Source organism: Perca flavescens, chromosome 15 (genome assembly GCF_004354835.1).
Source record: "Perca flavescens isolate YP-PL-M2 chromosome 15, PFLA_1.0, whole genome shotgun sequence".
Classification (NCBI taxonomy): Eukaryota; Metazoa; Chordata; class Actinopteri; order Perciformes; family Percidae; genus Perca; species Perca flavescens.
In genome coordinates, this window is record NC_041345.1 from 6,763,225 (window position 1) to 6,787,581 (window position 24,357).

At 41.1% G+C, this 24,357-nt stretch overlaps 1 protein-coding gene across 2 annotated transcripts; it reads right to left on the bottom strand.

The window, feature by feature from the left end:
* Nucleotides 1–1,209: 1,209 nt before the first annotated feature.
* Nucleotides 1,210–22,893, bottom strand: ciita (class II, major histocompatibility complex, transactivator). 2 transcript variants are annotated; one of them, XM_028599757.1, is made up of 22 exons: nucleotides 22,199–22,893; nucleotides 11,688–11,750; nucleotides 10,448–10,495; nucleotides 10,224–10,274; nucleotides 9,584–9,688; nucleotides 9,335–9,400; nucleotides 9,018–9,059; nucleotides 7,946–8,149; nucleotides 6,884–6,934; nucleotides 6,546–6,659; nucleotides 6,388–6,447; nucleotides 6,048–6,265; nucleotides 4,509–5,872; nucleotides 3,716–4,252; nucleotides 3,271–3,450; nucleotides 3,067–3,138; nucleotides 2,890–2,970; nucleotides 2,689–2,772; nucleotides 2,516–2,599; nucleotides 2,318–2,401; nucleotides 1,834–1,917; nucleotides 1,210–1,713 (listed from the first exon to the last, which is right to left on the bottom strand). In XM_028599757.1, exons 1-22 carry the CDS (start codon nucleotides 22,860–22,862, stop codon nucleotides 1,638–1,640), a joined length of 4,332 nt encoding a protein of 1,443 aa, XP_028455558.1. In that variant the 5' UTR covers nucleotides 22,863–22,893; the 3' UTR covers nucleotides 1,210–1,637. The 2 variants fall into 2 exon arrangements, with proteins under 2 accessions (XP_028455558.1, XP_028455559.1); XM_028599758.1 differs by lacking the exon at nucleotides 22,199–22,893 and adding an exon at nucleotides 17,409–17,578.
* Between the last annotated feature and the right edge of the window lie 1,464 nt (nucleotides 22,894–24,357).

Sequence of the window (24,357 nt, forward strand, 5' to 3'; positions counted from 1 at the left end):
GGACGGTGATTTTCAACTAGAGAAACAGATACATTCTGTTGTAAAAGCTAGTTTCTTTCAACTAAGGCTGTTTACAAAGCTGAAGCAATTTTTATCTTTCAATGATTTTGAGAGGGTTATACATGTTTTTATTGCAACTCGCCTGGATTACTGTAATGCTTTACGTGTAGGTGTTAGCCAGGCCTCCCTCTCTAGATTACAAATTGTTCAAAAATGCTGCCGCTCGACTCCTTAAACGAGATCACATTAAACCTGTTCTTGCCTCGCTTCATTGGCTACCGGTTTGCTTCAGAATACATTTTAAGATTCTGTTGTTCGTTTTTAAAGCTCTTCATGGTCAAGCCCCAGTTTATATCGCTGAACTACTAAAGCCGCACGCTCCTCTGAGGTCATTGAGGTCAGCTGACCAGCTGCTCCTTGTTGTCCCTAGAACGCGGCTCAAAAATAGGGGAGATCGAGCATTCTCAGCCGTGGCCCCAAGGCAATGGAATGAATTGCCTCTGCACGTCAGACTGGCCCCCCCAGCCTTCACATTTTTAAATCACGACTTAAAAACTCACTTTTATTCAGTGGCCTTTAAACCTGCTTTAAACCAAGTTTGTTATTTGTTTTAAATGTTCATTTTGTTACTCGTGTGTTTATAATCTGTCCTAAATCATGTCAATGTCCAGCACTTAGGTCAACCTGGTTGTTTTTATAAATGTTGTTGTTTAGGTTGTTTCTATGCCTTTCAAACTCCACACCACCCAGAATGTAACGCAGACTTTCTTGTTAGAACTGCAGTCTTTAACCCCTTAAAGGGTAATATAAATCAAGAGACACCTTAAGGTCACAAAGAGGCCACTTTAAGGAACATCACAAGTGATAACTAAGTATTCATGTTGTCAGTAAAGTTCACTTTCCCCCACTTATTTTACCATGATATCACAATTGGGGAAAGTCTGCCTATGACTAACATTTTGGTGGAAATAAATGGCTTAATGCAAAGTAATGTGATCAACTATGCAGAGTTTCAGACACAATAACAGTCTAAAGGTCAGTTTGCATCAAAATAGAGAACAGAAACCTGTTAGGAAGGAAGAGAAAAGAAGTTGCAAATAAACCGATGAACTCGGGGAACATGTCAAATGAATAGTGAAAAAGAAAACAGGGAAGAAAATAATGTACCTGACAAATGAAACATTTTATTTTTTAAAGTGCCAGGTAATTGTTAAGCAATGTATAATGTACAGTCATAGAAAGAGAGAAAAAAAAAAACACACATGAAATACAACAAATCCATAAATTTGCATAAAGACAAGTAACATAGTGCAAATGTGCTTCTTAAATTTGTATCAAGCATTACCACAAACCCATACAGTATACACATGCAGTACTGTGTAGCGCTGAAGGATGAAGTATTACTGTGTGTCACTGAGTAGAATCTTTGAAAGAATCTGGTAAAATGAACTGTTGAATAAAGCAGCAAATAATTTTGCATTTTCTGTTAAAGTTCCGTCTCTCTCCGTCTCTCTCTCTGTCTCTCTCTTTAACAAACATGCTTTAGAAAATGGATTGTGTAGTGTAAACATGTATGCCTGAGATGCATGATAAAAAAAAAAAAGTGCATAGGCTTGTGGTAGAGGTTTCATATCGTTCTACTGCAAAAGGATCCGGTTGTCCTGCTGCTGAAGTCTCTCAAACACTCCGTATGGAATACACTGGTTCCACATCCTGTGATTGGATGTGATGGAAATGGATATTATTATGTTGGAAGGAAATTAGATATACAATACTTTTAGTTGTTGGTTGCGTTTGTGAAGCAACGATGATCAGAAACACAGGTCTTCTTACCTCAAGGTCTTCATTTTCTTACAGTTTTTCAGACTGGCTCCCAGGCTCTGAGCTCCAACATCTGTTAGCTTGTTGTACTTCACACTGTCAAACAGAAAATAGCTTACACTTTAAATATAATATAATATAGTATCTTTCGTGTGTACTTCTGTGTCTACTGATAGTGACACATCCATGTCAAACACATCATTGTATTAAAATATACTGACAGACTAACAGATCAGCTGATCAACATTTACTTGTATCTAATCATGTCACTGGTTCCTCATTTGATGAGTTTGTGTGTGTGTGTGTGTGTGTGTGTGTGTGTGTGTGTGTGTGTGTATTCATTTTAACCAGTCTTTTCAAGGTTGGATGAAAATTACATTCAGTCCAAAACACGGATATCACAGTACATTTTCTCATTAATGATATAAAACAAAGAGGTATACATACACACATAAATCATGAATGTCTAAGGAAAATGTGAAATGTATGTTCTTACTCCAAGTTAGTGAGCGAAGCCATGTGTGGCAGGACATCTGCTAAACTCTCCGCCCCTTCATCAGATATCACGTTACTGTAGAGACTGTAAAAAATAAGTGAGGAAAGAGGGAAGTGAAATTATGTTGGTCGCTACAATATGTGCCACTGTGGGTGTTGTTGTGTATTTATATGTCTCTCTTTGTGTTTGTGTGTATACCTTAAACAGTGTAGTTTGGGCAGGGCCCTCAATGTGGTTGCCAGTTTTGTCACCCCCTTGTCTCCTATACAATTCTGTGACAGACTAGAAACCCGAAGGAGAGGGTAAACACTTAGTTTGACGCACACACTGCACATACGATGAGACGTGAGAAAGGAAGATGTCGTACTTACTTGAGTATCTCCAGGGAACCAAGTGAGACTAAAGCATCAGTCAATTTCTCTGCCCCTTCGTCCCCTATCTTACTGTTCTCTAGACTGAAGGAGGAGAGAGAGATTGAGAGAGAGAGACTGTCAGACACTAGAAACAAACACATTAAGACAGAGGGATACCTGCACTGAGAGAGAACTACATGTAAAGGTGTGTATATTTACTCTAAGTGCTGCAGGTTATGTAGACCTGGCAGGAGCTCCCACAGCTTGGGAAGAACCAGGGGACCTTTCTCTGGACCAAGTCTACGGAGAAAGATAATGTCGTCATCGTCATTGTCATTGTCATCGTCATCGTCAGTGTCATCATGAATTCAAATTTCAAATGTCCGAGCTACTCACTCAAGCTCCAGCTTGTGTAGCTCTTTGACAGCTGGTACTCCCTCGGCCAGGATGGAATCTGATTGGCTTGAACTACAAGTAAACACAACACACACATCAGTAGCCAAACTCATAGTTTGTATTGCAAAGCGTAACTGAGCGTGTGTGTGAGTGTGCGAGTGTGTGTGTGTGTGTGTGTGTGTGTGTGTGTGTGGGGTGATTTACCTGTCCGACAGCTTTTTGTGCGTGTGTATGTTCACCAGCTTTGCCAAGTGCTCTATGTGACACGCTTGTGTGGCCTTCAGAGGGTGGATCTTGAATTTGGACACCATCCCTTGTAGGAGCCCTTCTTCGTCACTCTGCTCTAACTGCTCCCATAAGGTGATGACATCAGCAATGCATGCCCTAGAAGACACCCAACGGTTGACATTGGTATCAATAGAATATCATCAGACAGTGATGAAGGAATAAATTGCCAAAAAAAAAAAAAAAAAAAATGCAAAGCTCTATTTGAATTATATAAGTATTATAATGTGGATCGTGGAAAAATCCAAAGCTTGACAGACCTGCCCTTATTAGGGTCGCTAAGCTAAGATTGGACAATCGATGTTTGGGGAACAACCCCGATCGATACCAAGCAGCTTTTTGAACTGTGGATTGTAACATTTACCTGTATGTGTTGATGTTGTTGAGCCCCACCAGAGATCTGAGTCCCGAAATCTGTATCCCAGAATCCTCCAGATCCAAACAGAACCGTTTACCTTTAGTTCCACCCCTTTCGAGAACGTTCTGCACAGGGAACACGTCCGACGGCTTGAGTGGAACTCCACGAAATGTCAGGACTTCTGGGAGATTTGCTGCCAGGTGAGCGACTAATCGTGTGCTGCCACTGTTTCTGCTACCGTCACCATGTGTGGAACTCGCCTCATAAACATAGTGGCATGCCTCCAGGACCTGGGCGGGGTTCAGCTCACCATGGGAAAGAACCTCAAGGTGGTTTGTTACTAAAGCTTGCTTGGCAGCCACCATATCTCTGAAGGCTGTCTCTGTGTATGAGTGAAGCCTCTGCAGCTCTGTCCTGTTGTGGAACAGAAGCCCGACGGCAAATCGCTGAGTGAGTTCGAGCTCTTCCCTTTGTGGTCGACGACGTCCCTTCTGGCCTGACTGGAAAGGGAGGGTCTGGAGGAAAGCACGGTCTGTTACAGTCCTGGGGAAACAGAAAGTCAATAAAGAGTCAGGGAAATACAGGGAGAGTGGATAACTGAAAGTAAAAGAGATAAAAGGCTGGGAGTGGAAAGGGATATGCTCTTTCATTTTCATTCAAGGAGATAGAATAAGAAGAAGAAGAAGAAGATACTCTGCCAGTTTAAAAGCTTAACACATCAATTCATCAAACAACCACTTCTCATTTAATCTTTTTTTTATCTATATAATCCTAATCGAAGCATTGAAGAATCTTTTACCTTGACAGAGACAAATGGAGCCCTGCCAGGTAACTCTGAAGAAAAGGGTTGGCCCACAACAGGATGTGGTCATCACTGGCATCAGCGTTTTCAGTGTCCGTCTTTCCCTTGTTTCCCCTCTTTTCTCCATCCTCTCCTGTTCCCATTTCTTCTCTGTCCTCCCTTCCTCCTCCCTCTCTCTCGCCACTTGAGACAACCTGCCTCGTCCTCAGATGGTAAGAGAAGAAGAGCCCTGTCCTGTGGCCGAACGCCTTAAGTTTGGCAGATACAGTCCGTCCCGTGGGGAGGATGGAGGAGTTTGCTTTGACCCCATCCCAGGCCAAAGAACTCAGCTGGGACAGCAACTCTCTCTCCTCTGTTCTATCTACTTCCCCCACAACACTCCGCATCCCTTCTCCATCAATGTCATCTTCCTCTTTCTCATGTCTTTTTGACCCCCTCGCTCTTTGGCTGCGAGTGCGAGCCTGTGCTCGGGACTTCGTCGGGGCGTTTTTGTTACCCCTCGTAACTTGAGAACTACTTGAGATTTGTGTCTGGGGTTTTTCTGCCGATTGCACAGATATTTCTGATTGAGCTTCAGCCTGCGAGTGTGCGCTCCTACTGTCCTTTTCCATTTTCAGACGAAGCGCTTGATGGCAGAGCCCTGTTAAAGTTCTCGGCAGGACCTCTAAACCTTTGCACTGTTCCAAAACCAAGCAGACCAACCGACACAGTCCAGGGTTCCAGCAGAGGAGATGTAGATAGCTGCAGTTTTTCAAGCGGTCCAAAGCAGATGCTCTGAGGCCAGGGTCAGTGAAGTACTGGGACAAATATATCTCTATGTCCGCGGGGGTGAAGCCGCAAATCTCCAAAAGGCTGTCCGTCCGCCGGAGTAGCTGGCTGGCAGTGCCTCTTGGTCGTGTGGAGAGCAGAAGAGTGCAGCCTGGGAGGAGGACCCTCTGAAGGATGGCAGAGTATAACTGTTTTACTGTGTAGGTCTGTGCTTTACTGTCTTTCTGCAATGAAGATATCAAGTCTTTTTCTAGAGTCTGGAGAAGAATTTCATAGTCCCGTAACTCGCCAAAGCCATCAAAAACGATGAGCACACGCTTAGGGGCTGCAAGGATTTGAGCGTACACTGCGTCGGGGTCCATGCAGGTAGGGGCGAAGGAGGAAAGGTTTAATAGGAGGGTCTGAAGGCTGTTGTTCGGCTCTGTTAAAGAGAGTGCTTTGCCGTCTAAAGAGAAGACGAAGTCAAACTGTGGGATGCAGTCTCTGGACCAGTCGAGACACAGTTTCCTGATGAGGGTGGTTTTTCCCATGCCAGCGTTGCCAAGTAGCATTATGTAGCGTCTGGGTTTGTCGCCATTTGAGCCTTTAAAGATCTGAGCGGAAAAAGACCAACATATAGTTACCAGTGAGTTTCAGCAAGTGGTTTCCCTCATCATATAAACAAATCAAAATGCTCATACATGATATTATTGGATTTGGCTGTGTTAAAAAAGCAATCGATGATAACCGTTTATATATGTTTAAATCGAACTTAAGGGAAACTCTTACATGACTCTGCCCCAACACGCTGTTTTGACGATCTGTATCTCCCATGATGACCAGCTCCTTGTCCAGGTCTTTGTTTGTGTTTTTTCCAGAGCGAAGAATCTCTCTCTGGCTCAGTCGCACGTTCACATAGTGAGAAGTCAGGCTAAGGTCTGACCCCATATCCTGGCAGGTTTGTCTCATGTGTGCTTTGGCTTCCTGAATGTAGTCCTTTACAATCACTGGAAGAAGAAACAACCACAACTGAGTTCCAACCCTGCTACTTCACAAAACATGATTTGTACTTTCACATTTCATTTTACGTCAAAGCAGCAGAGGGGAATAAAAGCATGTGCCAACTTACGTGGAATATCAAGGTCAGTGGGAGATGGAGGAACAGGGGATTCCTTACATGTAGACATTTCTGAAATGCAACACGCCAAGATATTTGTAACGCGGCAATAACGCTACAAGGTGATTTACACACAAGGAGAAAGAAATCAGACGGATACTGGTACTCACCATTGCTGGGGGAGAGGGGTGAGGCACAAGGGTGAGACATGGCTTTGCTAGCGGTGTCTGACAGAGATCCTGGTGGGGATGAACTCATTTGGACTGGCGCTACTGCACCACCAACTACAAACACAAGAGAAGAACAATTAAGAGCCTGCATTCACACATACAACAGTTGGCAGAGAGTGCTTTCCATGTTGTTGCTTAAAAGGCAGTGCTAAAACTATAATCTGAAACTATAATCTACATACCACTGAATACAATTTTTGCATTTGTGCACATGAAGTAGAGACTGGCACACACACACACAGACACACACATCCCAGTTTAAAGAATTTTTAACTCACTTGGGGAGAGTGGTGGCACTTGGCGTTGGAAGGGTGGTGAGGCAGCAGGAACTATATTAGAAATAGGGGTAAGAGTATGTCCTGTTGATACAGTATGTGCAGTAAACAGACATGCATGAGTGATAAGCAAGGCAAGTTAATATGTTTAACACGTTACACACACAAAGTGCTTTACATAATGCACAGAATAAATGAAATATTAAAAGAGGAATTTAACACATTTAACACAATAAAACTCAAATTAAATAGACAGAAACAAATTGTAAAAGAACATTAAAGTCACCAAAAATGACCAGTGAATGAGTCCTGGGTGACTGCATGCCACCAGATACATAATGAATTGACCCAAACGCAGCATAATATTCAATAAGCCATGACTAATATTTTGTCAAAAAAAGTATAGTCTATATCCACGACGTTCCACTTCCAGGATTGCTCCGGTGCTGCCAGAAATTCCACCGGATGCACCTCTTTTCTTTACCTTCCACTTTCTTCGTGTTGGCATTCTAAACTCCAATTGATTTATAAGGACTATGGTTAACTGCTCCTCAGATCTCTGCAGTGAAAGGTTGCTGGTGGACAACTTGTTTCATTCAAACAGAATATTTGGTATAGGTCTGTGGTTGCTAATTACAGCTCTATTTAGTAGGGCTGCTCCCTTTAAGTCAATTAGTCGACTAATCGGTCGTTTTGGTCTTAGTCAACTTAGATTTCTTTAGTCATGTTTTATGCTTTTTTCATGCGGAATGACTTATTTCCAAGAAATGTACGAGCACATCTCTGGTAAACACAAGAATTAAAGTGGCGCTTTTGCATGACTCTTTGCGGAGAAACTCAGATTTACAGATCTGTCGATTAAATCAACTAATCGATTACGGTAGTCGATACAATCGAATGAGTGTTAATCGACTAAGAATTTCTTCAATCGAGCACAGCTCTACTATTTAGGCTACACGTCTTAAAAGAAGCTTGATAATCCGGTTTTCAGGGCAAATAAAACTGCATCATCTGAGTCTTTAGTTCCTCTACACAATCAACATTGTATGTAAATGCTTAACTCACCTAATATGAACCTAGGTGTAGCAGGTGTGTTGGGGAGTGGAAGTCCAATAACTGGAGGAGAGAGCCTCAGTGTCTGAACCACCTGATACCCTGGAGAGTCTGGGATGGTGATAAACTGAATGGAGGGATGGAGATGAAGGATTTGCTGAGTGGGGGAGAGGCCCACCGGCTCTGCTAAACTCCTCTCTGATCCTGTGTCAGTGCCTGCGAAAGAAGCAGAGACAAGATCCTTTAGCTTTCCCTGCCAGCAGGTTGTGTTAACCTTGAGCGTATCAAAAAACAAGGGTTGACAAGAAAACAAATTGATAGTTTAGCTTCCAAGTGAATAACAGGAATTTAGATCAGATTAAAGATCGTGTCACGATTGAGAATTTGATTTTAGCAAACTTGAGAGACTTGAAAACAAAAGCTCAGTGCTCAACGAGAGATGACAGATAATTGCACTGGGCTCACAACAGCAAGTAACCATCAAAAACTCATCTGGAATGACAAGAGTTTTCATGACACCGAGAACAAAATCGGACATTCAAAAAGCACCAAACTGATCCGCGGGAAGTTTGGGTAAGGTGGGAGTTCTTCTTTTGGTTTATCAGGGGGAGCGCTTATCTGATGACTTCCAAATTAAACTTCCTGTTACTTGTTGTGCATTCCAATGCCATGAATGAACTGAGTCATGCAAAGCCAACCAACATCCCTTTAACCCATGAGTCTAATGTCCCTACTCTAGCCTCACATAGTTTGTCTGTAAAATATCATTTATATATATAAGTCTCATGTGTATAGTGCTCGGGAGTTTTGGTCTGTTTAAAACATTACAGCGGCATGCAACCTATTACATTATCATTTTACCGTGCAGTGGTAGCTGATATTTAGTATGTCATTGATTGATATATCTGTGGCAATACTGATCAAACATTTGTCATTCGTTTAATGACAGTAACTTGAATTACTGCCAATTTTCACATTCGAGGCAGACCAATTTTTCTTATTGCCTCTTTAAATGTAAAAAAAAAAAAAAAATTGTTCCTCTACAAATTGCAATAATTTTACAGCAGAAACATTAGAAACTTACTTTGAGTGACAGTTGGCTCAGCCACTTTGGTTTTTGATCGTCCTGCAAGAGTTGAAAAAAATCTGCACTGTATCATCTCATAGCAATGACATATCTTTGAAAAACTGATATGAGTGAAACCCAATGGCTGCCTTAAACAGTCACCAAACATGTAGAGACTTCAAAAACACATCAGTGCAGAATGATACAACATTAGCCACAAGTTGGCTAGTGGGCGGACATGACACTGTGCAGGTTATATATTTCACAGTGTCCAACATTTGAAGCCAGGTCATAATTAACAGACAGAAACCAAACAGCCAGTCTGGGTAGGTCACCTGCTGCTCTTTGCCTTTTTGGCCTAGATGGTGTGTTCTCATCAGTGCACCGTTGTGATCGGGGAGCTGGAGAGGAGAAATATAGAACATGTAAACTTGCCATTAGTTCAGGCTTGCAGAATGTTGCGGCTTTAATCTTAAAATTAAGTTTTATATGGCAAAGGGGTGATCAGGACAGTGTCACACAACTGAGAGAACAGATGCTGAGCTGCAGTATAGGTTCCAGTTAGCAGCTGGTTACGTACGTACCTCTGGGTCTTTTTCTCCTGTTATTTGTTTCTCCTGTTATTTCGTTCTTCTCTCCCTGCTGCTGGCTGTCTGGGCAGAGCAGCTCTGTTGCCATGGGAAGATCAGCTGAAGTGCATAAAGGAAGTAAAAGAGTCAGTGAAGCAGGTAACTGACGCGGTAACCAGAAATGGTTGTGACTGCCATGCATTTCAGGGCAGTGAAGCATGTTTCTCCAAACATCTGCGAGATTCGAAAGTAGAGTAGTAGACAAGGTAAAACCTAGGGCAACTGTAACTTGAAATATCACCAATGAGATGAATTCTTAACCCTTGGTTGTTGTTGTTTTTTTGGCATTGGCTTTACATACGTGCTGTCTGGGGCCTCACAGACACCACTGCAAAAATGTTTCCAAATATTGGCATCAGATATATATTTTTCTTTTCTAGAAACATTTTATGTTTTGTATGTTATATAGGGTATGCATGAACTAATATATATATTATTGTTAAAACTAATTAAAGTAATTTTTCCATCTATGTGTTAACAGTGTTTCTGTTTAAATTCTGTTTTAAAGTTTTAGACCTTTTACTTCCTCATTTACTCTTCTGTATTGCCTGTTATGTGCCAGCAGCTGCAAAATAACAAAAGAAGAGCTCCTTACTGCAGGTGATGATTTCCTCACAATTCAGCAATGAACTGTCAAAGAAGTCATCTGGGTCCAGAGGAGGAAAAGTGCACAGGGAATTAGACAACAGATCACCTTTGCGTTCATACTTGAATATGTGTGTTTATGTTAGTCATTTGATCCATTAATAAGTGTGTTATTATGACATGCTGCTCACTGTAATTAATGAATATCTGTGCAGACGTTTGGTTGCAACTTACCCCAAAAAAAGTTATCTTCATCATTATTCAAGTATTCAGATAAATCATCTAAAACACAAATAATGAGCATTATAAGACAAAACATTTGCAACAGTTTGTTTTCCTATTTTTCATTCATATTTGAAAGTCAACCGATTAAATTTCACAATGCAATGGGTCTGCATATCTGCTTCTGCTTAGTCTCGATTATGATTACGTTTTTTTGAAGATTATTTTTTGGGCTTTTCCGTCTTTAATCAATCACAGGTCAGACTCGAACCCTCTGGCCCTCTATACGCCTCTCAGTATATGTGCGCCTGCTCTACCCACTGAACCAACCCGGCCACACAATTCCTTTTTTTGAGTTGTACTGGACTACAAGATCTTTATATCAAAAGTACCAACATTTTATCAGCGTAAATCAAGACAATAGGCCGCAGTAGTTCAGTTTGTTTTTGGTGGACCCTTTTCCTACGGTAGAACCAGGTCAGAATGATCAGAAGGAGCACAACAAGCTTGAGGTCCAGCTGCTACTGCACCCATGTGGAGTGATATCTGGGCTACTTTGCTACTCCTTCATAGTTTGGATAAAATGGGGTAAAAGCCTTCTATAGTCTAGACAGGTAATTTTTAATTTAATTTTCATTTTAATTTAAACTTTATTTAACCAGGTAGGCCTTTGAGAACAGGTTCTCATTTGCAACGGCGACCTGGCCAAGAAAAGCGTAAGCGTATAAGACAACATACAGTTTCACATTCAATATAGTACAAAAAACCACAGAATACAATAGGCTAAATAAGTACAGATTAAGTAGACATTTCATAGCCGGCACAAAGTGAGGTGCAAGTAAGTCGATGGTTATGCAAAAGTGGTATGGCGATAACACAATATACATGAATAGACAATATATAACACTGCTGAGATGTAATAAAGAATCAGAATACAGATGCAAGTGCAAATTAAATTGAGGTCTTAGTGGTGTGGATCAGTTATAACGCAGAATATATAAATAGATAGTCTACCGGTATATGAATGCTGAGAAGTAGTGAAGTCAATATACAGTTAGTGCAAGTTAGTTAGTGATGTGGATCAGTAATAACACAGTAAACACGAACAGACAGTCTGTCTAAATGCTGAATATAGTAAAGAGTCCATATACATATTTGTCTAGGTAGTGAAGTAGATCAGTAATAACACAGCATACATGAAAAGACTGTCTGGTGTATATGAATGATAAATTCAAACTCAAACAATACTAACCTGGTAGAACTCCCAAGTCAGGAGAGATAAATGGGTCCTGATCCACGTGCTGCATCTTGGCACCTGATATAACACACACACACACACACACACACACACACACACACACACACACACACACACACACACACACACACACACACACACACACACACACACACACACACACACACACACACACACACACAAAAGGAGGAACCAGTGACATTTTTAGATACAAGTATATACTACTACAGTACATGATACGAAGATATTGATGCATGAGAATTAAAAGCATCAGGCTATGTTGAAGTTGCCTGAGTCCTGTATTAAGCTGTTTGACTAATGCGTGCCACAGACCGCATCGGATGAGGGTTTTTGGCATGTCTTGGCAAGTGTCATTGCAGCCACAATTGTTCTTTTGTGTTATCAAGCTTTGCACATTTTGCCATGTGAAGTTTCAGAATTTCCTCATTGCTCTGAATAAAAGAAATGTAAACACAATGCTGCAGTTAAGGTCCTCTTACCTACAGTACATGAAGAAGAAGAAGTAAATCATGAGCCAAATGTAATCCTCTATATCACAAACCACTCCAGTTGTGCTGCCAGTTACATGCAGCAAATGAAAGAGCTACCATTTAAAAAACAAACTGTTTGCATTACTGCAGAACTTCCTGCATCTTTTTGCTCTCAATATAAAACCACAACAGGTCCACAACTGTGTACAGTCTGTCCCTACATAAAGACATGAACACATGCAGAATGATAAAAATGACACTTAAGGATAAAGGAACTTTATTAAGAAAGTGGCCCAAATGAAAGCAAAATAAATGGAAAGTCTGCATATAATAATTGATAATAAAGGGCATTTAGTACCAATTTACTGACAAATGCATAGTGTGCTGTAACATCCAATCAAAAGTTTACAAGAAAGCAACTTTAACTGTTAAAACTATCCTGTTCTGAATCATACAGATTGACTCAGATAATGTATTATTCATTATGACCAATGCTGCAGTATACTGCAGTATATTGTATAGTCATCCCAAAACATGTCTCAGGTGCCAATCAAGTAAAAAGAAAAGAAGAAGATAAATAGATGTTATTCTTGTATTAGGAGTAAAAGAGAAGGATCTTTACTTACAGTTGTCACTGTCAAAAGTTAACTTTAAAAGGTCCCATGGCATGAACATTTCACTTTATGAGGTTTTTTAACATTAATATGAGTTCCCCCAGCCTGCCTATGGTCCCCCAGTGTCTAGAAATGGTGATAGGTGTAAACCGAGCCCTGGGTATCCTGCTCTGCCTTTGAGAAAATGAAAGCTCAGATGGGCCGATCTGGAATCTTCTCCTTATGAGGTCATAAGGAGCAAGGTTACCTCCCCTTTCGTTGCCTTGGCCCCCCAAGAGAATTTGGCCCGCCCATGAGAAAGAGAGAGACATCATGGCTTGCAAACAAGCGAAGCATGGCAGTTGGTCAAGGCACCCCCACCCTCCACCTCCACGAAAATCTTTTAAACTGACCTTTGTCGATCTGAAATGAAAACAGATTCAGCAACTGCATGGCCTATTTCTCGCTTAAAACGTTTTCAGAAACACGTTTCAGTGAACTATCTATTACCCACGTGACGCATTGTCATTTCCGGGTTTTCATTTTTTGTATTACGTCTCGCGCGCGCGCAGAACATACACTCAAGACGGCGTTGCTTCGGTGTGTTCTGAGGCACTTTTTGGACCTCGGGGAGCCGACTGATCAGCCCAACTGCCTTTTCTGCCGACGGTCAGCCGTTGGGTTGGTGTGTCAGGGGCTTAAGTTGTTAGGCTACCACCATGAACTGTAACATCCTTTGTTTGATTGCAGTCTTTATAGACCTTTTTCACGGCAGACATGTTGACATGTCATAGTAGGAAACGCACAGGTGTATTCAAAACCATTACTGATGGCTGCATTCCACTTAGGAGAGGCCCCGGTATTGTGCATGCTGACTCACTGAAATAGCTTACTGGGACACTTGATGGAACTGAGCCATCGTTAAGGTTATCAATTTCAGCTGTGCTTTTCCTACTACGAAAAGTCAAAAATGTCTGCTGTGAAAAAGGTCCATAGAATTGATCTCTCGCTCATTTCCTGTCATCTCTGTAGTGGTAACGGTCTGTAATTCTTCTTCCAACTGATAATCATCTAATGGTGTAGACACATATAGCCGACGGCCGACCGTTGACAGAAAACCCCGTCGATGTGATCAGTCGCGTCCCCGAGGTCCAAAAAACTGCCTCGGGACACATCAAAAAGACGAGAGGAGACGAGACGTAATACGCCTCCATAACAGCAGGCGGCGCTAATCAGTAATGTCGCCCAAGAAATGAAAACCGGCAGCTGATTTGACGAACAGGTCACATGGGTTTGTTTTCTCCGGATATTCAGAGCTGGACTGTCATGGCGGCCGTTCAGAATACGATCTCATATTGTACTAAAATAGTTCACTGAAATGTGTTTCTGAAAACATTTTAAGCGAGAAATAGGCCGTGCAGTTGCTGAATCTGTCTTCATATCAGCTCAACAAAGGTCAGTTTAAAAGATTTTCATCAGATTTTGAGAGACTCTAGTCACCTCATTCCGCTCGTCATTTCCGGGTGAGTCCCGACGGCCCTGCGCCGACCGAACGTGTCAGGTCGGCCAAAATGAAGGCCGACAGCCCCCCAGACGGACGACGACACGGGACACACCGAACCGATTTGAGTCACTGACCTCGCCAGACTGTCCCACAGCCAATAATCGGCCTGATGTGTCTCGGCCTTAAGACATATTCAAAATACACAATACAGTGGGCAACTTTTTATAGTGGCTGGTAAACGCAGGCGGCTATTTTGTCTTGATGTAGGACTGTTGAGACTGGCCCAGACTCGCAACACAGTGATGTCAGTCCGTCTGCTTCATCTTGGACAAAACATATCATTTTTTCAGTATTATTGAAAGAATTTCCCTGTCTTTTTTTGTTGAAAAAACATGAGGGTGGCATTGTGACTCAGCGGCTAGCACATTTGAATGTGTCCTGTGGTTATCTACTGTGATATGACTTTGATGGTGGGACATCTCAGACACACCCATATTTATTGTATGTTGTTTTTGTATATCAAACTGTATACCTTTGAAACTTGAACAGGAAGTGAGACTAAATCACTGCTCGAACCAAAAAGCTGTCATTCATTTACGTACAACAAAACGATGCATTTTTGGATGACCCAATTTAGCTGGGTTGTTGGCAAATTTTTCTTTTTCTTTTTTTTTTTTTTTCTTTCCCTAGGATGGTGAAGGCATGACCTGCCCTATCTGCCTCTATTTAGCTAGAATTCTTCATGGTGTTTAGGGGTGGGAATCTCAGGGTATCTCACAATACGATACAATACACAGTACATGGCTCACTATACCGATAATATCACGATACAGCAATTCTGCGATATTTAAAATATTGCTAGTTTATGGCTATTACGTTGTACACAGTGCCATTGTGACGGCTCCTAGGCCTCAAGACCTATGGACCTTTTCCACAGCAGACATTTTGACTCGTCATAGTAGGAAAAGCACAGCTGAAATTTATAACCTTAACGATGGCTCAATTCCATCAAGTGTCCCAGTAAGCTATTTCAGTGAGTCAGCATTCACAATACCAGGGCCTCTCCTAATAAGTGGAATGCAGCCATCATTAATGGTTTTGAATACACCTGTGCTTTTCCTACTATGACATGTCAACATGTCTGCCGTGAAAAAGGTCTATTAAGTCCCTTTGGTTGCTGGGATCTGGGGATTGGCTAATAAGGACTGATGATTGACACCTGGATGAACTGATTGCTCACATGTCCATAAACAGGAGTGCCTGGGCAGTCGCTCTTCCTCTCTCCTCCCTCCTCAAGGTTGCTTGGTTTGTTTGGACTTTGGGTTGAGTTACTTTTGCGTTCTAACATTGCTACACCTACACACATCCATACACTACGCACATTTCTGATAAACTGATAGCACGTTTACCTTTGTTTATTTAAATACATTTGATTTAATTGAGAAAACGTATGTTCTCCACATTTTGTCATACCTTTGAGCCAGGTCATGACATTGATATGCATTCCTAAGTACACGCACTCACTCACCACACACACTCTCACACTCACACTCTCACACTCTCTCTCTCTCACTCACTCACACTCTCTCACTCACACACACACACACACACACACACACACTCTCTCTCTCACACTCACAATTTTATTTCATCATAATAAAAATTATAAAACATCATAACTCTGACTGACAGCCAAAACAGCTGTGGACTTTCAACCCTGTGTGAGAATCAATAAAATCTGAATGTCATCAAAGTTTCATGTTACACTGAACATACACTGCTGTATACTGTAGATCAGGGTGAAGATAATACACCAGTTGCACATAGCCAGCTATGAAGTCACCGGTAATTATTTCTGCGAAAAAACCCCACAGTCTCTCTGCTTCTGAGTGACATGAAAACGTCTTAAACTGGCAGCTATCGACAGCTATCTGTATGGGCCAGACTCCGGACCAGACGCCTACCTGAGCACGTTATCAAAAGTAAAAGCAGTCATTATGCAGAATGGCTCCTTTCAAAGTGTTATGTTATTTTTGGCCTTTATTTTTGACAGGACAGATGTACATCAAAGGGGAGATAGAAGGGGGGGGGGGGGGGGGGGTGAATGACATGCAGCAAAGGGCCAAACCCGGCCTGGAGTCTCCGAGTCCAGTCCCCATCTCCAATGCATTTCATTATAGATGACTTTGTGTGTAGTGGGTTGTGTTTCTAAGTGTAATTTGAATTTTGCTCGTCCAGAAATGGAATAAATAGGCTCCGTTAAAACAGCAGGCTGACTTTTTGCCTGATAACAGGAAAACAAAAGGCTTCAGCTATGAGGAACTAGAACACCATGTTGCATGCTCTGTCACAGCAACCAACTACATAAATAATACAAGCACACAACCACATGCAGCACAACACAGGGTCAGGGTGAGAAAAGCTGCAAGAAAGCAAAAAGAAGAAAAAAGCTTTGAATGTTGCTAAATGTTGCTCATGAATGAGTGAAATTCATTATTGCTGCTACAAGTTGGGAACACCCACCTACACCCATCCAGGTCGCTGCCTGTTAGCATGCATTTGTTTGGTGTTGCCAAAGAAGCATGAGATTCTAAGAAAAGAAATCACTTTCTTTTTATTTTCTGGAAGTCCCCATCAAATACCGTTTTCACTAACTTACCCTGACAACGACCGCTGATTACATCTACTCATTCACTATTTTACGCATGGATATGTCGGAGTAGATCGAGCCACCATACACATGCCTAATCAAGTTTACACGCCTTATTATGGCTGAAAGTTTGGAGCGTGAAGTCTTACAGAAACATAACAGTAAAAAGAAAGCGAGAAGCCTATCGAACTCATTTTCAAGTTTGGGTACAATTAAAATTATTTAAAGGCAGACAATATGATATAGCAAAAAGCATTTTTAAATTTCTTTTTCTCTTTATGCTGGTTACAAGTTACAAGTTTTTTCGTGCGTAATTTAGTAAAAAAAAAACAACAACAACTTCAAAATAAGCGCATAAAGGAGCTCATATCAACAAAGAAAGGAAGCCCTCCGCCCCGACATGTATTCCTTCACCATGCGTGTCCACTTCCGAAAAACGCGCCCAAGTCTCCCCGTCAGAGCCGGGATAACATTTACCTGCCGGACCAGCCTCACTAGATGATCCGCTGCTGATCTCCTGGTTCTGTGTTCACAGTGCGATGAATTCCCAGGCGCTGTGTGTACATCAAACGCTGCATATATCCTCAGATGACCTAAACCATCTCTAGTCGGGGCGCGCACCTGCCTCCTCTAACATATACACTTCTGCTGCTTTTACTTTCACTTCGACTAACTGCGCATCTACTGTACACAAGCCAAGCGGTGGCGGTTCGGCTAAGGAGCCGCAGCAGGATTCTGTTTTTTGGAACCGACTGCAGTTTCGGTTTAGGTCTTCATGTAACTGCTTTTATAAAAAGTTTTTTTTTAAAAGCCCATTATCAATGAACACAGGGGTTGTGGGACGGCTTGATGTGATGGAGCACAGTCAAAGTGAAAACCTAAATAGCCTAACTGTAATTTACCACATACACCAATGTGTTACTGATGAAGATCAGACCAAAATCAGAGGCAGAGGAGCCTGACTCAAAAGCAGGAGTGGTACTAAGCTAAGTATAGGTACTCAAGTACTGTACAGCAGAAGTTTGAGGTACTGGAACTTAACTTGAATATTTCCTCCATTTTATGCTACTTTATACTACTACTCCACTACATCTCAAAGGTAAACACGGTATTACTTTTGACTCCACTATATTTATATAGTGGAGTTTAGTTACTAGTTACTTAGCATATTTCGATTAGTGCACAAATATAAATCAACTAATACATTATGATAAATAGGTAACACTGCACATTTACGCATCAGTGATTATAATCCAGTAATACTGTAATATATATATATATATATATATATATATATATATATATATATATATATATATATATATATATATATATATATATGATTCTGAAATGGGCCATTTTGCACAATGAGTACTTTTACTTCTGTACTTTAAGGATAATTTGATGCTAATACTTCTGCACGTTTACTTGAGTAAAACTTTGGATGCAGGACGTTTACTTATTTCTACACTGTAGTATTGCAACTTTTTAGAAAAGTCGACCACAGTGCTAAAACAGGAAGAGAGTTCTGGACCCAAAGGCACGACAGTAAACCATTGGAGTACTTCTTCCACTGCTGCTCAAAATTCACCTTTTTTATACATATTTTTGACACTGTTTTTGTTATTACTATACAATATTAATATGTACTTTTATTTTAAATCAAGTCTCAGTTATCTAAGGATATTGGTATGATTATCATTACTACATTATTGTTATTGGGCGGTCTGTCCCAGGTCAGCTCATTACACTTCCCTATATTTCCATTATTTCCCTCTATGTCTAAGGGCCTCTTCATTTTCTGAAATAAAAATATAATCTCAATAAGTGCATGCTACATAACAGACACAAAAGTTCATATTTTATTTTTTTTAGCACTCTTTCCTCCATCAAGGTGCCCTTAGCTGTCTTCCTTTTTGCATGTACAAGGAAACTGGGGGAGTCTTAGCTCTTAAGTGGAAAGTACCTGGCCTACCTGTTTGTCAGTGCCAATCGGTGCACTCAGGCTTTGCCTTGTTGCTACACACATACAGCATACCATTATTACCAGTCTGCCCACATCGTGATACAATGCTGCTACACATGTAACATCATACCATTTACCATTATTCCCACATAGTGATCCAATGCTGCAAAACCTTTGTGTGTGTGTGTGTGTGTGTGTGTGTGTGTGTGTGTGTGTGTGTGTGTGTGTGTGTGTGTGTGTGTGTGTGTGTGTGTGTGTGTGTGTGTGTGTGTGTGTGTGTGTGTGTGTGTATTGTCCATGCACACCCATTATTTCTGAAGAAAAAGTTTTGGCAGTATGTTTTGCAATATAAGTTTTGGTGTATTCAGTTGGGATTAGCACAGTCTGCTTCATAGTTTGGATAAAATGGGGTAAAAGCAGGAGTTTTCAACAATATCAGCTGTTTAAACCTTGAAACCCTGTGCCCCCCCTTTAATTTTTTCTGCCTTTACCAAACTCGAACTAGGTGTAATATTGAAGCCAGCAGAGATGTGAGATTGGCATTAATATTTATACAATATTTAATATATAATAATTAGGGCTGGGCAAGTTAACGCGTTATTATCGCGTTAACTCATTAATTAATTAAAGCCGGCAATTATTTTATCGCGTATTAACGCAGTTTTTATTATTTCTTTTATTATTGTAAAAGTCTGTTGCTGACTGCTGCCGCGCTTACAGGGACCGGAAAAGAAAAGAATTGGCGGATAAACAAACCAACAAACATGGAGAAGGGTACGGAACTTTTACATGGCCATTTTCATTTTAAAGTTCTTCCAGACGGCGCAGTCGACAGAACCAAAGTTATTTGTAACCACTGCAAAGTTGAATTTTCTTATCACCTGAGTACTTCCAGTCAGAAATATCACCTAAGTGCAATACATACAGTTGTTACCAGCACGTCATTCAACAAAACAAACAGTGGCGCGTCGGCAGACTGAGTTAGATGCAGCGTGTGGGAGAAGTATAGACAAACAAAGGCAAGAAAAGATACAAATGCCATAGCGAAGTGAATAGCTACAGACTGCAGGCCCAGTAGTGTTGTGGAGGACGTCGGTCTGAGAAACATTCTGAGAATCGCAACAAATGACGGCAGGAATGAGATTCCCTCAAGACGCAGCATCACAAGAAGAAGACACAAGTTGTATGAAAAGGAGAGGACCGCAAAAGCGACACCTTTATAACGTGTTACAGTTTTTGCAGTGGCAATAAGCTTTAATTCTGATTTTTAAATTTTTGATTACATTGTTTAAGTTGAGATTTACACTAAATATTTTATTTAATTGCTACTGTATAAACAAAATGCTGCTGTTTGGTGTTTGCAGAACAAATGTTATGGCACTTCCATTCATATGGCAGAACACTTAATATAAAATTGCGCTGTACACTACTGTTGACTTCATTATTGGATTTTGCGTATAACAATGTGATTAATCAGGGAAATCATGCGATTAATCGCAATTAAAACTTTGAATCGTTGCCCAGCCCTAATAATAATACGATCTGTCCTCCTAACAGACAAACAACAAAGCTCTTTTTTGGTGCATCTGTTTAGGGCAGAGCCCACTGGTGGACTCGGTGGGGCAGAATGACCCTCTTGGTGCCCCCGTGTTGGAAAAAAAGGCAGCAAAAGTGCCCTCTTGGATGTCTCTATGGTAGATAAAACATATTAAAATGCCGTCTAGGGGGCTCTCCCACTGAAGAAAATGCAGTAAAGCACCCTCTTGTGTGGCCTTAAAATTTTGGAAACATGATGCAGTGCCATATAGGCTGCCTTACAGGCTAGAAAACGTTCTGTGTGCTGATCCCCCAAAGCATGCAGCTGGCACACTTTTTTTTTTTTTTCGTCCCTGCCCCTGGCAGGCCCCACCCTGTTGTCCCACACTTTCCAAAAATATTTGCAGTCTGGGAAGAACTCAAAATGAAACTGAAAGTAAGGCACGCCTTTTTTACCAAATCCTGCATCCAACGGCAATAAACACATACTAGCTGCCATGCCGGTGATGTAGCTGACTTTCATTCTTAAGTGGAAAGCATGAAAGGGAAAATGGAAAGCACCTCGAAATCCTGGACAGAAAAGAAATTTCTTTCAGTGCAGTTTCTGTACATATAAACAGTCAGAGCTGAAGAGATGGTAGAAGAAGAGAAAACACAGCAGACTTAAGAGGGGACATGTATGCATCTGTGCCTGTGTATGCATGGGTGTATGTGAGCTGTAGGTAGATATACGGTGTACGTGTATGTAAATGTAAAGAAGAATTGTGTTGAATTGTTTTGTATTAACTAAAGGATAAAAACAGAGAAAGTGGGTAGGACCAGAAAAGTTTGTTTATGAACTTCTTCCTACTCCTTTTTGAACATGGGAATTTCTTATTTGAATTACTTTTAATAATTTTGGTAGATTGTGCTGAGAAGTACATGTCCTTATTTATCTGTCATTTTAATGTATTTATTTTATTTATTTAATTGTTTATTTAGATAGGGACAGTGCATATTAATGGACATCAGTACAATTACACAATGTAAATATGCTAGAGTTAGCACCATAGCTAGTTTTCATCTATATGTCCCCAGGCAGATAAAACATAAAAACAGTAACAAACATGCAACACCCTCATAATTTGAGAGGCAAGACAAACACTGACAGTCCAGACAAAATACAACAGAACAAGTAAAGGTCACACACACAATGAAATGTGTGAGGAAGTTAAAAGTGAGTACAGCTTTGGTTTTCTAAAAGCCAGATTTTGAAATGAGTTTTAAAATTGATGTATGTGGGACGTCTCTTATTGTGGGGGGTAGGCTATTCCAATATTTTCGATTCTTCAAAGTAGCCACCCTTTGCTTTTTTTGATAGCGCTGCAAACCCTTGGTGTTCTCTCAATGAGCTTCATGAGGTAGTCACCTGAAATGGTTTTCACTTCACAGGTGTGCCTTGTCAGGGTTAATTAGTGGAATTATTTCCCTTATTAATAAAAAAGCAAAGGGTGGCTACTTTGAAGAATCTAAAATATAAGACATGTTTTCAGTTATTTCACACTTTTTTGTTAAGTACATAATTCCATATATGTTCATTCATAGTTTTGATTCCTTCAGTGAGAATCTACAATGTAAATAGTCATGAAAATAAAAAGGAAACACATTTGAATGAGAAGGTGTGTCCAAACTTTTGGCCTGTACTGTATATATATTATTTTTTACATGTTCAAATAAACTACTACATACATACTAGACATGATATGCTGATTATGTGCAAACTTACCCCAGTGTGAATCCATCCTCTCCTCATCTTCTTTATACTCATAAAAGTCTGTTTTGCCATCAGTGCTGCACGTGTTTGTACTATAAGCAGCACTGGATATTTTTTTTTCTACGTTGTTTAATGTCATGCTGTGATCTGTACCGGAGTGAAACGAGTGATCTTGTGCGTGAGCATGAGTGTCTGTTGGTGTGCAGGGAGAAAAAAAATGTGCAAGGTCTTCTGTAAATCCTGCACGTGTGCCACATTGTACACCTGCCATCAAACAGAGCAGGTCCTCTGTTGTCCTGTCAGCTGCCCAGCAGACATCCAGCCCGTCTGTGATGTTGTTGTTTGTGTCTGTAGCTACGCAGGCTTGAACAGGTAAGCCATTTCTTCCTGCTCCAGAAACATTCAAATGATCCGCGTCCAATCCAGTTGTCGGCACGCTGTCGCATGTAGATAGACAGAGGCCTTTTTGTGCTCCTGTATCCAGCGTGAAGCTCGGGTCTGCAATCGCCTCTGTACACTTAAAGTTGTCGGCGTACAAATCTAATGTCCTGCAAGCAATTGCAAGCTCTGTTTCCTCTTCCATATTTAAAACAGGGCATTGTGCTTCACCGTCTGTCACTTTGTTTTTACTTGTTGCACAGCAAGCAGTCATACCAGGAACTAGGGGCAGCAACATCCTCTGTCCTCTATCCCAGTGCTGCCACAGAGGGACTGCTATCCTTCGAGCTGCCTCCTCTACCTTCTCTAACCACTCCTTCTTACATTCCAAATTCCCCTCATCTATTCTTTCATTATCGCTTTCTTGCTTCTGTATTAATTCTGCACTCCGCAGCAGTTCTGTCATTTCATCATCTAACCCGAGCCCACATTGGTAGTCACGTACTCCCGGTGTAAAAGAGAGCCTGTGATTGAGAAAGTGTTTGTCCATCGCCGCTCCCCCCCTGAATTCCTGAATTAGTTTGAGATTATTCTCGTGAATAACTCGATATTCGTACAGTGGACGGTTTTTGGGCCCGGACCTTGCGCCGGCACGCTCACCCACTGGCGACACCGACTCCGATGCGACCTGGTCGTGGTCAGATTCTGTAGACTCCGATGACCTACAGTTCCTCACCTGGCTGGGATGATCTTGGTTGAGGTTCCAGTGGGTGGTAGATCCTCTGGAATTCATCCGATCAGATCCTGGTTTACATGATGTGGGTGCAATCCCCTCAGTAAGCTGGTGGCGACTCAAGCTCTTGCTGTAGGCCTCGGAGATGATCTGCTCCTCCACCAAACCCTCCAGCAGAGCTCGGATCTCAGCAGGAGAGGCCCAGGTCAGAGCCAGCTGCACGCTGTCCAGAACTTCCTCGAACTGGGGCATGGTGACGTCGATGTCGTCGTCTCTTCCCTGGACATTAATGTCTAAAAAAAGACAGCTGCTAGTAGAGATGATTGAGTTTTAGGTTTTTTTTTTTTAAAGGGACACAATACCTTTGTTCAGAAGGCGTTCTCATTAAAAGAGGGAGGTGTTTGTGTGGCTTGAGGGGGAAGTGTGTGTGAAGCTTTTTGTGAGGAAATGTACAGTATATGAGAGACTTTAATGGCCTGGAGATGTCAATACTATTAGGAAGTGAGGTTATAATATGCACACAAGGAGAGCATTTGTTTAGATCAATCTCTCTGAAAAATAACCCGTTGTTTATTAAGCATAATTAATTAGCAATCCTTTTGTCTAATGGTGCCTAATATTTTGCTAGATTTCATTTTAACAGTCAACAACATAGACTTCTATATTCTACTCATGACATAGTACATATATAGTAGATTTGTTAATAAATACTTCATTTATCCATTGCTTAGAATACTTCATAATACTGAGTGTCTACAATAAAAGTGGCACAGGAACACAAGATTTTCTGAAAGAAATCAGGTTTGGGTAGTCATTGTTATCAATGATTAAGGGACATTTTCCTCGTGTGAAAGAATATAAAAATAGCGAAAATACTCCTCCCCCATTCCATTTCATAATTTAATGCTTTACACACACTTACTGGTTTGAAATCAGAGACCTACAACTGTTTACACATAACCAAGCATTGATATGACCGCATGCTCTTTCCTCCTACATGACCTCAAGTGTGCAAAACTAACACCATAAGAATTTAATCTATTGTAGGGATTGGAACTGG